Genomic DNA, 14,316 nt, shown 5'->3' on the forward strand with positions numbered 1-14,316 from the left:
AGCACTTGACACGATCACGGTGCACTGGTGCAAATAGCTACACAGGGTATAACTCAGTGACGAATCAAGATCCTTGTGGTCAAAGTGTCTGGACCAGGGTTATATGTCATAGATGTGATTTAACCCATGTTACACTTCATAAATGTATACGTACAAATGCCAGTTATAACTAAATGGAAACTTTTTGATACATGAAAGGTTTGACCATTATTCGGGCCATCCCCACATATCTAGCTATAAAGTCTACTTGGGGGTTTTTGTATTTTTCTGGGAATAACTGTGGTTATTACACTGGTATAAATCCAGAACAATTATATTGAATTTAATGGAGTTATTCCTGATTTACACAGGCAAAATTGAGATCAGGATCTGATTCTGAGTATAAAGGGCTTCATCAGAACCAGTTACATCCAGACATATGCTGCTTTCTTTTCACGTAGACAATGTCTTTCATATGTTGTGTTGTAAACCCTTAAGAACTTTCAGCCAATCAGATGATGAATGTTTCTAATCCTACAAGTAAGCGGAAGCATGTGATACAGTGTGAATTAATACCAAATACCTGCACATGTTGGGGGCACTGTGAGGTACAGGGGTTTAGGGAACAGTCAGCTGCAACTGAAAATAACCAGAGTCGTCTCAGCTGCTGCTGTCTGATTCCAGATTCTGTTTCCATGAAATCAAATGTTAGATCAGTGAAAATAAGGCCAAGGTTTTACATAATGTTTTTTTAAAAACTTGTTCTTACATTATTTTTCAGAGACCAGAGCAAAACCTGTTTCCATGGAAACTGGATTGGAAAGACTGCTGGCAGCCAAGAGCCAGCAATAAGAACTCTCCCTTGTAAACTTCAGCTTCTAGTTGTCAGCTGAGATCTGCAATTGAGCATTTTAAAAGCCAGCTACATATTTAAAGTCTGTTCTTTCTCAGATATGTAAAAAATAAACAAATAATGAGAAGGATTGGAACTCTCAAGGGATTTGGTTACAAGGCATGGAGACTTTCATCTAGAGGTCACCATTTCAAATCTAGCCCAAATTGAAAGCATTGTTACTGCTGAGAGATACTGGGGACTGCTTGGATTACACAAAGCATTTTGAGACTGGGTGGGAATGTACCCTTCACTTCAGATAGCTATAACAAACACTTAGGGGGGCACACCTAAAACAAGACCTGTCTGGCCAGAAACTAGCACTGTGTGGGTGGGAGGGTATTGTGACCACAGTGGGTGGGTGTGTCAGGGGGAGGCAGAATAAAAACAGAGAAAGATTGAGGCTTTGTCTACACCAGACTTTTGTCGGTAAAATTTTGGCGGTCAAGGGTATGAAAAAAACACCTCTGACCAACTGAAGTTTCACGGACAAAAGTGCCAGTGTGGACAGCGCTATGTCAGGGGGAGACACTCTCATGCCAACATAGCTACCGCTGCTGGTTGAGGGTGGTTCAGTTATACTGGCAGGAGAACTCTCTCCTACCGGCATAGAGTGGCTACACAGGAGACCTTACAGCGGCGCAGTGTAGACAAAGCTTGAGGCTATGTTTATACTACCATTACGTTAGCAAAACTTATGTCGCTCAGGGCTGTGAATATTCCACCCCCCTGAGCACCATAAATGACGCCAGTATAAGCACTAGTGTGCACAGCATTATGTCGGTGGGAGAGCTTCTCCCACCGACATAGGTACTGCCGCTCGTTTGGGGTGGATTAATTATGTTGACGGGAGAGCTCTCTCCCGTCAACATAGACCGGCTACACAAGTGATCTTACAGCTGCACTGGTACAGTTGCACCACTGTACACTCTCTAGTGAGAAACAGACAGACATCCGGAAAGAGCATTTGAAAGCATGGTGTCTGATTCTGGCAGAAACCTGGGGAGTGGTTTTTTGGGCAAAAGGTGCAGATTGAAAAGAGTGTTCTTGGTCCTGTGAGCAAAAGAAACTGTTTCCTACTCCTTGGTTCCTTCTGTGCTCACAGACACAGGATGTTTATACATTTTCTATAAGTAAACAAAACTGCATCAAAGAAATACCTGACTATCACCAAGTTGTACTTCCAACTAGAATATCCCCAGAACCCTAAACTCTGACTAGCCACGTGGGTCGAAAAGAGGCAACAGTATCAACATTTTTACTATCTGTTCAGTGGACTGTCTGAAGTGAGCCTGGTGAGTGCTGCCCATTCTTAGTTATCAGGTGTCCAGACTATGATAACCACAAATGGTTTTAATTAATGTCTCTGAGGGCCCTCTGAGAAGAGAGACTAGTATTTAATGGGTATGGAGCCTGAAATACTTGCTTATCTCTCCAGGTGGGCCCTCCAACACACATTGATAGAGCAGAGTAGGGAAGATTGCACAGCTCCTTATCTCTTCTTTAACATACAGAGGACTTGCCACACTGTCAAGCTGGCATTAAATTCTATGAAATTCAATCAGTTCATTTTTTTTAAATTAAGGAGAAGTTTCTTTTCTTTGGCCAAGGGGATTCACTTCCAGAATTTTTCACCTTTGACAGGTATAATAATTTCAAGGATGTAAAATAGGTTAACGAGTCCTATTATGTGAGATACACATAAATTCAGTTTGGCTGTTCTATTTTAAAAGAAAATTGAACCAACTTTGCTCAGCAATCCGAAAGCTCCAGTGGTGATAAGCACATCTTGCCAAGTATAAACTGTGAATTTTGGAGGGTAAGCTGGCATTTATTTAAAATTAACAATTGTGACCTTTACTACTGAGTTGTAGCCATGCTGCTGGAGAGTGAAATCATTTGTTATACTAACAGTTCGAGAGTACAATCTAAGAGATTTATACTAGTTACAGTTTTGCTTTAGTACCAGTTTGAAATCAGAGCTTCTACTCTCTTTAAATATTAAACATTGAATTTCTTCATTAAATTAAAGCATTAAGTCAGAATAGAAACTGCATTTAAATTCAAAATATTTAAGCCAACTAATGCATTCAGCATTTGAAGTACTGTGTTAGAAATAATAGGAAACTCTTAAAAATGACTATAAGAATAAAAGCATTTCATGAAATCTCTGTGTCGGTGTTTTATATTAAGTCATTTGAAATACAATACTCATATTACTGGCAAGACAGAATGTTATTAAAATAAGTTTCTGTATAAAATCCATTTTAATGAGGTGAGCCAATGGCATTTCTTAATATGACTCAATTATTACCATTCTCCACATACTAATATTCAAGGCTAGTTTTTATTTAAAATCTTTTTTTTTAGATCATGCCATCTGTAAAAATGTCAGGTTCTGTTGGTTTTAAAGAAGAGCAACTAAAATAGCAACACTGTAGTACAATCATTTTGGCATCAACAAGCAAACAAAGAGGATGGAGTGTTCTGAAGCAGCAGAAATGCATACCTGAGTGATGTAGATTATTTTGTGCAGCTGAATTAGAATCTGCTGAATAGGGTCACTGATCTGGCGCACCTTCCTTTGTGACACAGCAATCCCTGCAGATGCTGCAGATGATAATGCTACAATCAGGAGGAAAGCCCATTTTGTTGTTTTTCCAAGACATAGCACTAGTGTGTATAGATTATTCTTTAATATTGTTGTTTCTATATGGAATCTAGACAAAAATAGTCCTTTGCCTTTTACTCTCTGACTTTTTCCCAATAATGTCCAAGTCTGAGATCAGTTCTAACATTACAAAAGGCTAAAAGGGTTACACTAAAAACCTTACAATAATAATAAGTTATATAGCCTTATTAATCATAAATTCAAAAGGTAAAATCACTTTCTCTGCTTCATTCAAACTAAAATAGATTATTTGGGAGTGAAGAGGCGTAAATATATTTTGCTACTCATAAAAGCCTTTTCAATTTTATGTGTAGGGTTACCTAACAATATAATAAACATGGTCCTCTGATTTTAATTGTGGCAAACTATCCGTTATTTTGCACACAGATTAACACATGCTCCTTTGCTTTCAAATATTTTACTACAATTAACAAGCATCTCTTTTACCTTAGAAATTATAATATATCTTATGTAGATAGTATGGAAGTATTCTTTTCACAAAATAGTTTTATTCCCACTTATTGTACCATATGTTTCTTGTAACAGTGAACTTTTCTTTCCAATATCTAGCCGCATCAGCTTTTGAGAACACCTCAGTGAGAATGTGAGACAATGGATTTCCTCATGTTTTCTGTTCATTGCCTAACTCAATGAAAATGGTAGTTATTTGTCAGAATTCCCTGTTCCTGCCAGATACCATTTTGGCTGACAGACAAAAAAAAAAAAAAAATTCAGGACAGGCTATGTAGGAACTTGTTAAAAACCCTCTAGATATCATCATCATAGTAAGTATATTACTAAATAATTGGCATATATCATGCATAATGTAAAAGACCGTAGAGGCTAATCAAAATGCAATGCTATAAATGAAGCCCATCATTTCACTCCCCTATCCTCTGCCCAGAGAAGGGTTAATGCAATGTTCGAGGGGAGGGATAGCTCAGTGGTTTGAGCACTGGCCTACTAAATCCAGGGTTGAGAATTCAATCCTTGAGGGGGCCACTTAGGGATCTGGGGCAAAATCTGTACTTGGTCCTGCTAGTGAAGGTAGGGGGCTGGACTTGACCTTTCAGGGTCCCTTCCAGCTATATGAGATAGGTGTATATATATAATTGAGATTTCAAATCTATAGTCCCCATGGCAAGTGTATACTAGCACATAATTCTGCTCATGTATTATATGGTTAGTGTAGTTGCTCTACATATTCTGTATGTATACATATTCACAAATACTATTTATGTCTATGTCCACAGATTATAGTTATGCATATAAAATATATACACACATGTATAAATGCACACACAGGGCAGCAGCTGTGTGCCAGAAACCAGAGAGGGGAACCCCTGAAGCCAGCTAAAAGGACTCCCTTCCTTGGCACCCTTGTAGAAAAGCAGGTTTTGAAACAGGCTAGACAACATCACAGTAATCAAGGCCTGGAAAGCACAGCAAAAAAAAAAAAGAAAAAAAATCTCAAAAATAATCACTGTAAAAATTAATTATTGTTGAATTTTACTTCTGAGTATTTTAAACTATGAGCCAGATTTGTGTGTGTTTGCATGGTGCCAAAGGATCAATATTTCTTGCTTTGCAAAGACTGATGTGTGAAATTCCAGTTGTTTCCATAAAATTGGTTCTCTGAGTGCCATGGAGTACACATGGCACTGATAATAATGACTTGCACCAGCAGGCAACTGAGTCCTTTGTGTGGTGGCCCTGGGGAGATGAAACTTACTTCCCTTGACATCCACCTCAGACAATGCCTGCCCCACTTTTTAAAAAACTATTGAAGACACAGCAGGTGTTTCCACCTGAAATCCCAGTCAGCTCCTGTGTATGACTCCTGCTTAATGACATCATTATGTCTTTTTAGTGTTTTATTTGTTTTTTGTATTGTCTGTTAATTGTAGTTTTGTTATATATTTTAACTGTGCAGCATCTTGAACACCTTGCCATGGGGCATTTTATCAATAAAATTAACATTTTCTGTAGATTTAGTGGCATGAATTTACTCCGTTTCATAGTCCATCATGCTACATATACATGAGTGGAGATTCATACAAGCAGAGCTACCTTCATCTATGATATGCAGGGATAGTTGGCTTTAAGACTTCCAACTTTCAGATGCCACATTAATTGAATATTGATTAAAAGGTGAGTATGGGTTATAGAAAACACCAAATGCAAATACAAATTTCATCCCCATGTATACATGTGTGAGATGTACTCATGAAAGTCATTGGGTTTTTTAAACACACATACACACACACACCCCTTTCCGTCGGTCACAGAAGTAAGCTTGTTTCAGGATACTGAGTACAGACCTTATATTGTTTTATGTGGTTTGTAAAGTATTTCTTTCTTAGAGTTTCAGAAAATCATGCCCCTATGCATTGTCTCCAGGTTCTCGCCCTCACTGGGAACAGAAGCCAACAATCTTTTTTTAAAAAAATTAGTGTTTTGAATTTTAATTTTTCTTTAGTCAGAGTTATAACTTAAGCACATATTATGGGTCAAATTTTCAAATACAGGAGGCAATAGGTATGCATACAAAAAACTACACACATCTGGTGCATGCACCAGTAACTGCTTCACTGTGTTTGCAAAGGTGGATTTTTACTGATGCACTTGTTGAATCTCTGTTTGATAATCCAGAACTGTGTCTGACAGAAAAATTGAAGGAATTGGGGGAAAAAAAAAATTCAAAGTAATTTTCTTTAACAAAAGCAATCATTCATAGTTTTAGTATAAAGAACACAACAACACTTCTTTAAAGTCTTACTTATGAATAATGTATTAAATTAGTTATTGCTGATTTTATTTAGGCAAGAAAGAAATGTAATTCAGTTATTAACAATTGGTTTTATTTACAAGAAAGAGAAAGAGAAGCTGAATTTTCCAATTTAATTGCATGAACATATTAACTAGATTTGCATGCTTTCCTTAAGCTAGATCATCACTATCTGTTATTCTACTCAATCTGTAGTATTGATTCATTCATGAAATACAACTAGAGGAAGTTATTCATTCATAGGTGCTATATTTTTGCCTGGGCAAAATACAGTAGAACCTCAGAGTTATGAATGCCTCGAGAATGGTGGCTGTTCGTAACTCTGAAATGTTTGTAACTCTGAACAAAATGTTATGGTTGTTCTTTCAAACGTTTACAACTGAACATTTACTTAATACAGCTTTGACACTTTATTATGCAGAAGAAAAATGCTCCTTTAACCATCTTAATTTAAATGAAACAACCACAGAAACAGTTTCCTTACCTTGTCAAATCTTTTTTTAAACTTTCCCCCTTTTTTAGTAGTTTACATTTAACACAATACTGTAGTGTATTTACATTTTTATTTATTTATTTTTGTCTCTGCTGCTGCTTGATTGCTTACTTCCGGTTCCAAATGAGGTGTGTGGTTAACCAGTCAGTTTGTAACTCTCAGGTTCTACTGTACATTTATTTATATTACAACTGTATTGTAATTTTTTTTATTTACAGCTTTGTGAAACCATCCAATAAGAGGATGTGTGTAGATTATACTGAAGTATATGGCTTTCAGCATAAATAGGTTACATACATGAAATTGGAGTTTATGAATGTATCTCCTCCCAAAGCTACTGTCTTGGATTTCTGAGCTGTGTCATGAATACTCACCAGATCACTTATGGATAGGTATGTATGGTCAGTTTTGCCCCTCTATACATGTACCCATAGATGACAAGAGGGCATTTCAAGACACTGCTTGGTAAGAACCTGAAGACAAGCTGGGAGGAGGAGAGTTTGGAATTGTGGGAAAGACCAATGGAGAGAAAGAACCCCACTCTTGGAAATCAGGAAGTGGCATTCACCCTGAGATAAGACTGAGGAAGAACTGGAATTTGACAGAGGCAAGTGAGAAGATAGAGTAAGAATATCTTAACCAAATTAGAAAAATGAATAATAGCCTAAAACGGACATGATAGCCAAAGGGTAAACAGTGTTATGCCTTCTGCTCAAAAATAGTCATTACAGCATAGACACTTCCAACATTATTCTTGTGATAGTCTATAGGCTGTAATATATTATATATCTATGTCATAGGAATTTGATGTAGTAGCCAAAATTGCCTGGTGCAGTGATATGTTTTCTTTCTGTTGGTGCCCATATGTAAGTAACTAAATGTTCTTAGTATTTTTCCCTTAAGAATAACAGTTAAAAGTCCGTTTACTTGTTTTGAAGCAAAAACGTTCATTTGCTAGCCAGCAAGTAATCTCAGACTCCTATGTGATTTGTTCCCTCCCTTCCTCAATGATATATCAGATATAGATTAGCCACAGGCAGCTTGATAGGAAACAAATTTACAAGCCTTCTTAAACGAACTAGTATTGCTGAGCTATTTACTAAGCAGAGTATACTAAACCCCGATTTATGTACTACACAACGAAAAGTTAACTTTGCTTCATTAAAGAGCACTATGCATTTACCTTTTGAACCATAGTGGCATAATAATGATTTATTTGTGCTCCATGGAAAAATATGAATTCAAACTTTAAGGATCATTAGAAAAAATATTGCTGACCAAGCTTTAGACCATTTTAAAAGACTAAAGCATACAACTATATATTACATCTTCTACAAATAAAAATTGATTCACAGAAAGTCAGAAGATACAACTGATTTAACACTGGCACGATTCTTATTTTCACATAGGCCCCCTCTACACTGTTCTGCCTGCCAGAATAGTGTAAAGGGGTTTTAATATACATCAGATTTAAAGTTCTGTAATTCCTACAAGATAAATCAATTGCAACTTATGACTTTCTAATGTTGCACATTTACAAGTCATATACATTATCTCTTCTGGATCTTAAATAAAGAGCTTAGTCATCAGATTGTCAGTATAGATCCATACTCTCAGGGAATTAGATAGTAGTACAGGGGTGGGCAAACTTTTTGGCCCAAGGGCCACATCTGGGTGGGGAAATTGCATGCAGGGCCATGAATGTAGGGCTGAGGCAGGGGGTTGGGGTGCGGGACAGAGTGCGAGAGGGGGCTCAGGGCAGGGGGTGGGGGTGCAGGGTACAGGAGAGGTTCAGGGTGCAGGCTCCGGCCCAGCGCTGTTTACCTCTAGCTGCTCCAAGGTGGCAGCAGTGCGCAGCGGGGCTAAGACAGGCTCCCTGCCTGCCCTGGCCCTGCGCTGCGCCACTCCCGGAAGCGGCCAGCACCACGTCCCTGTGGCCCCTGGGGGAGAGGGAGCAGAGGGCTCTGCACGCTGCCCTCACCTGCGGATACCTCTCCCGAAGCTCCCATTGGCCACGGTTCCCCGTTCCTGGCCAATGGGAGCTTGGAGGGGCGGTGCCTAAAGGCGAGTACAGCATGCAGAGCCCTCTGTCCCTCCTCCCCCAGGGGCCGCAGGGACATGGTGCTGGCCACTTGCAGCAGCGGCGCGGGGCCCACAGCACCATGGGGGCGGCAATCTCACGGGCCAGATCCAAAGCCCTGACGGGCCGGATCTGGCCTGCAGGCCATAGTTTGCCCACCCCTATAGTAGTAGCAAAATTCGGAGGAAAACTTACTAAACAAGATTGTACAACTGCTCTGGAAACCAACTCAAGAGCATAAATGCAGGTATTGAAATCCAGGGAGCAGACATGCATCTCTGCAATGGAGGTATTTCTAAGACATGCTTTAGAGTCCACTTTAGACCTAGGCCCTAAAACCTTCTAATGGGAGATATCAACATTCTCTTTTAATTTACCCTAAGGGCAGCTGTGTTGTCTCACAGACCATTATGATTTTGAGATATTCTAGCTGGATACCCCAGGGTGCATTCACAGAGTTTGTATATCTTTAATTACAACACTTTGGGGGAAACAATAGTCACTGTTATAATTGGACAATAATTTGTGTTTTGTATTGTGTAATTAAAATTTCCAAAACAGACTTAATAACCAAAAAGCTGTGAAACAACAGTTACTATATGTACATGGAAGAGACTCTATGAAGAGTGGTATTCCAATTGCTCAAAATCTTTTTCTTTCAAATACAACTGACTCCAGGGGACAGTGTTCACTATGAAGTAACAGCACAGAGTATTTAAATCATATTAGTGAGAATAAAAAGCATCTGAAACTCCAAGACTGCTTCACCGATGATGATACATGTGCAAACCTACTGTAACTTACAAAGACTCTATGCATCACTACCTACTCAGGAGAAATTCCAACTGCATGACATGGAAATTTGCGCTGGGTAAGGCATGCTAAAATAGAGCCCTGAAGAATTTTCTTGGAATTAATATTTTTAAAATGTTTCCTTAAGGATCACTCACATACTGTGTTCCTGTCTCATATATAATTTTGTTCTCTCCTATCATTTGTTTCACTTCAAAATGTTACTGTTGAGTACTACCATGATCTTTTAGGTTGCGAAGAACCACAGCTGGAAGGCTATAAGACTGCCACCCTGTCACTAACGATGCCTCTATTTTCTTAACGTTGGCCCTGAACATGAGCGTAGGTACTCTCAGAAGCAGATCAAGAGGCAGCAAAGCTGAAGAAATAAAAGAGGGAGATACTGTATATGCAACTAAAACAAACTTTAAAAGAACTTGGAAATGGTAAGATTAATTTCAGCGCAAGTCTGGTTGTCATAAACATGTAATTACCTGGTCTTGGTCTTGATCCTAGGCCTCCAATATAATCTCTATAAAACAGAAGTAGGTTTGATATTGTCTTGTTTCAAATCATAGAAATTTGTTTCAAATAAAATAAAATACAAAATCATAGGGGAAATATAAAATATCCCTTGCTCCCTTCACTTGCCTCCTCCTGATCTCCTACGTCCCATCCCTTTCTCCCCAATATTTGGCACAGTCCAGCAGCTTCAGCTACATGACTTGGAATCAACATTTTAAAATAATTTTGAACACTGCTCCGCATACATATGAAAATATCTCTCTGCAAGTGATCCTGGCCATAGTCACAGGTAAAGAAAATTAGGGTTGTGAGGGGGACAAGATTAAACAATGTTAAAAGAAACAACATATTGTGCCTGCCTCTGTAAGGTGCATGTACCACTGTGCAGAGCTTTTCTCTGATCTGGTCCAAAACAAAACAAAAAAAGACCCACAAAACCACAAACAGAGGTTGACTTGCTTCAGCAGTGTGCAAAAACAATGATCCTTAATTTACAAAGTTTCTGACAAGCAGTAGACAGGACTGACAACCACAGGTGTCCAAAATCATGAGTCAGGTTCCAAAAAAAATAATGACACTGTTTTAAAAAGCATGAGTTTTTTATACAATAATATATTTAAGGTTCTGTTTATTTGCCTTTTGTTTTTTGAGCCTTTAATGTGCAGCAAAAGAGTAGTAGATCCAGATCTTCAGTGTATAAAACCTTCACTAATCTGCTAAACTATCTAAAACTTTTTCCTCAGTATAGCTCAACACACTTTATATAGGCGGGTAAGTAAGTATTATTAGCCCCACTTTACCTATGTGACTATAAGGAACAGAAAATTTGCATTGATGGCATTCTTGTCTAGTGGATAAAAGGTATTAGTTGATCAGAGTCTACTCCAGGTTCTAACAAGACTTTGTATGTGATCTTGAGCAAATTGCATAACCTTTGCATAACCTCAGTTATTCCACTGTAAAAGTGTGGTAACAATCTTGGCCTATCTCAGACGAGTGGTGTGATGCCTCACTAAAAAGGATTGTGAAGGTCTACGTACTATTAAGGTCAGTTAACAAAGACGTGGGAATAGTATTCAAGGCCTCTTGGTACCCATCCTGGTGCTCATTCCTCCATTGACCAAGAAGGCATTTATATGTTGACAGCAACAGGAGAATCTATTTTACCAGATCATGGATTTCCCAAAACATTCATCTAATTTTGTAAAGAAGCACTAGCTGGTTTAGAGTACTTCAAAGGACAAGACACTTGTGTGTACAGTTAAATACACACATGCATATTTTTCCCCACCAAAAATATGCTTTGTTCAAAATATGTTGCTGAAATAACAAATTGCATTTTTCTACCAGCTCTAGTTGGAACGGACATAAAGGTGTCCAGTCATAAAACTGCACTGGTTTAACTAAATAAATGTAATGTTATACCTTTTGTTAAACCAGTGCAACTTCTATGCATAGACAATCTATAACAGTATGTTGACAGTAGAGTTTTTTTACCTCAAGTTAATTGATTGTCAGTTAGCTTGAGGTAATTAACATGTTTGCAGACACTCCACAAAAGTTTTATCCAGGACAACTGGAAAAAATTCTTTGTGGAATATCCAAACTGGAATTCAAAATAATGATGACCAAATCTGATTTTTGACACCTAAAATTGTACATACCTTGTCTGAGGTGGTCTTTCAGAAGCACTGAAACTTCGTTTAATTATACCTGAAACAAATCACAAAGGTTATATTCTCTGTATTGAACTAATCTTATAGAAATAAAATATAGTCAATTTCCCAGCAGATATACTGTGCCAAAATCTTAACCCCCCACCATCCCTTTAGGACTAAATCTAAACTTCAAAATTCTAACAACACATTTAAGAACTGAGTCCCCTTGTGATGCACCAAGGATCTGCCGGCATCAGAACCACGATCTCACTACCACAAAGACTGCTGTATATGTTGGATCATTCACTTGCTTAAAAGCTAAGCACTCATGAAAGTCTTTGCAAGGTTGGGACCTTAAGATGTATCTTTTTCCCTGCAGACAGAGTACTATTTTTCAGAGAGAAAATTTTCAGTTTTCATGGCACAATATAAAATATCAAACACATATTTAATGTCCTATGTAATGCTAGAAATGTCTTAGTACACAACAGCAGAAAATAAATACAAAACTTAAAATTGTCACTAATTTTTAGCTTTTTTACTTTGGGCCAAATTCTGCCATTCTTGTGTACATGAGCAGTACGTTACTTCTCAAATTGTCCCACTGATTTAAAGACACAAAAGCTAATGTGCAGTGAGGTTAACTGACTTGCTTACAATTATGCAGTGAATCGGTAAGAGAGCTAGAACAGAACCCAGTGCGTCTGTTCTGTTCTCTAAATCACTGGACTGAGCAGTCTCCTAATCAATGCTAGGACATTCATTCACATAGTTCCCCAATGCATCAAGGGGGGAGGGGGAGGAAATCCTCCATAATCTTTACTATTTATTCACTTACAAGCCATGACAGAAAAGATTTCTGTACAACTGTTCCATTGATGATAACTTATCGACTGCTCCGCAAACCGTTTTAATTCTAACCGTTTAGACCACTGCCTTTTGCCCCCATTTTGTGTGGGAAGGCAGAATGTATCTGTACATTCAAAACAAAGAAATATTTCATCCTATCAACGGTTATCTTAATAACAGAAACTAGGCAAGTCTTCACCATTTTTCCTTTGCATATTCATAGTATATTCTACCCTTGTCTGAGGTACCTATCTTTCCACTATTGGTAATAACAATGGAAGTATTATCGTTGACTGGGAACAGCAGTGTTTAATCACTCAGAATCAGACAACAGTGTACTAAAAAATGTTGTGCCAGATCTTCTACTAGTTTTCCCACCATGGCTAGTGCTGGTGGAACTGCATCAGTACTACAGCAAAAGTAGGAGATTTCAGAAAAGGCCCAGCCTTCAAAACTAAATAAACTTCCAAGTGACTTGAATCCTTTTCCATGAGGCTCAAGCACATGTCAAGATGTGAGGCCTTCTCTACACTGGCACTTTACAGCGCTGAAACTTTCTCACTTAGAGGTGTGAAAAAACACCCCCCTGAGCACAGCAAGTTTCAGTGCTGTAAAGTGCCAGTGTAAACAGTGCAACAGTGTGTTGGGTTTTTTTTATCATTTGTCTTAAACAGAGCTCCACATGATAGATGACAATCTCCTTCATGATCTTTTCATTATTGCCAGCGAATCTTGAAAAGGGAAGAAAGGGTCGCTCTGCCACGACCACACAACCACGTTAAAGCGCTGCTGCAGCAGTGCTTTAATGTTGATAGTGAAGACATACCCTTAAAATCTACTGCATTATAGTCTCTACCGTTTTCTTCCCTTTTCGAGGTTTCCTGGCAAGATTGTGAAGGAGATTGTCATCTACCATGTGGAGCTCAGTTTAAGACAAATTATAAAAGAAACCATTCATCTTTTATTTAGGCCAGAGCTGACAATAAAAAAGTCATGCCTCTCTCTTGTTTCCCTGTTCCTATTGTACACAACAGAACAGGTACACCTACTGCATGGCATTTGGCTCAAAGAATAGGTAAATGACGCAACTTTGATCTTTACCGGTCCCTCTACTATGAAAATTGCTATTAATTCTGTGAGGTCTTTTAAGAAAATCAATGGGGCCTCAGGAAAGTTGCTGATTGCCATCTTTAATTGGAGACTTTTTCAAAGGAATATTTAAGGGTTTAGCTTCAGGACTCACATGAACATCAGTAAAAGTCATACTAAAAATTCTAGTGCATAGTTTTAAAAAATTTTCCCCTTGCAGTAGTCTGACCATCTTCTTGCCTCTGCTTACAACATGTAACATCAAGTGAAGATATTGTGACAAGGAGAGAAGACTATAAAAAATAGGAAGAGAGAATGTTTTGCTTTGCTTTTCTGTCTGGTAGTCCCTTTAAAAAAATGCCTCCTGAAACTAATTGGAATGAAAGAAAAATTAAATCAGCACTCATGTAAGAATTATTGGTCTGCCTGAGGGAGGGGAAAATAACAACAGTATTTGTTTTTTTAGTGATTTTTCTAAGATCTTCTCAGTTGTAAGGTCA

At 38.2% G+C, this 14,316-nt stretch overlaps 1 protein-coding gene across 7 annotated transcripts in view; it reads right to left on the reverse strand.

Annotated features, from left to right (window-relative positions):
* NEK10 (NIMA related kinase 10) overlaps window positions 1-14,316 on the reverse strand; it is a 160,234-nt gene that overhangs the window by 18,467 nt on the left and 127,451 nt on the right. For 4 of the 7 annotated variants that reach the window (XM_039527070.1, XM_039527072.1, XM_039527069.1 and 1 more), the window contains 4 exons: window positions 11,885-11,933; window positions 10,190-10,227; window positions 9,934-10,074; window positions 3,381-3,496 (listed from right to left, as the gene is read on the reverse strand). In XM_039527070.1, the coding sequence (XP_039383004.1) occupies window positions 3,381-3,496; window positions 9,934-10,074; window positions 10,190-10,227; window positions 11,885-11,933 (344 nt within the window). The remainder of the gene's footprint in view (window positions 1-3,380; window positions 3,497-9,933; window positions 10,075-10,189; window positions 10,228-11,884; window positions 11,934-14,316) is intronic. The other 3 variants (XM_039527066.1, XM_039527068.1, XM_039527067.1) reach the window with 3 other exon arrangements.

Source organism: Mauremys reevesii, linkage group 2 (assembly GCF_016161935.1).
Source record: "Mauremys reevesii isolate NIE-2019 linkage group 2, ASM1616193v1, whole genome shotgun sequence".
Lineage (NCBI taxonomy): Eukaryota > Metazoa > Chordata > Testudines > Geoemydidae > Mauremys > Mauremys reevesii.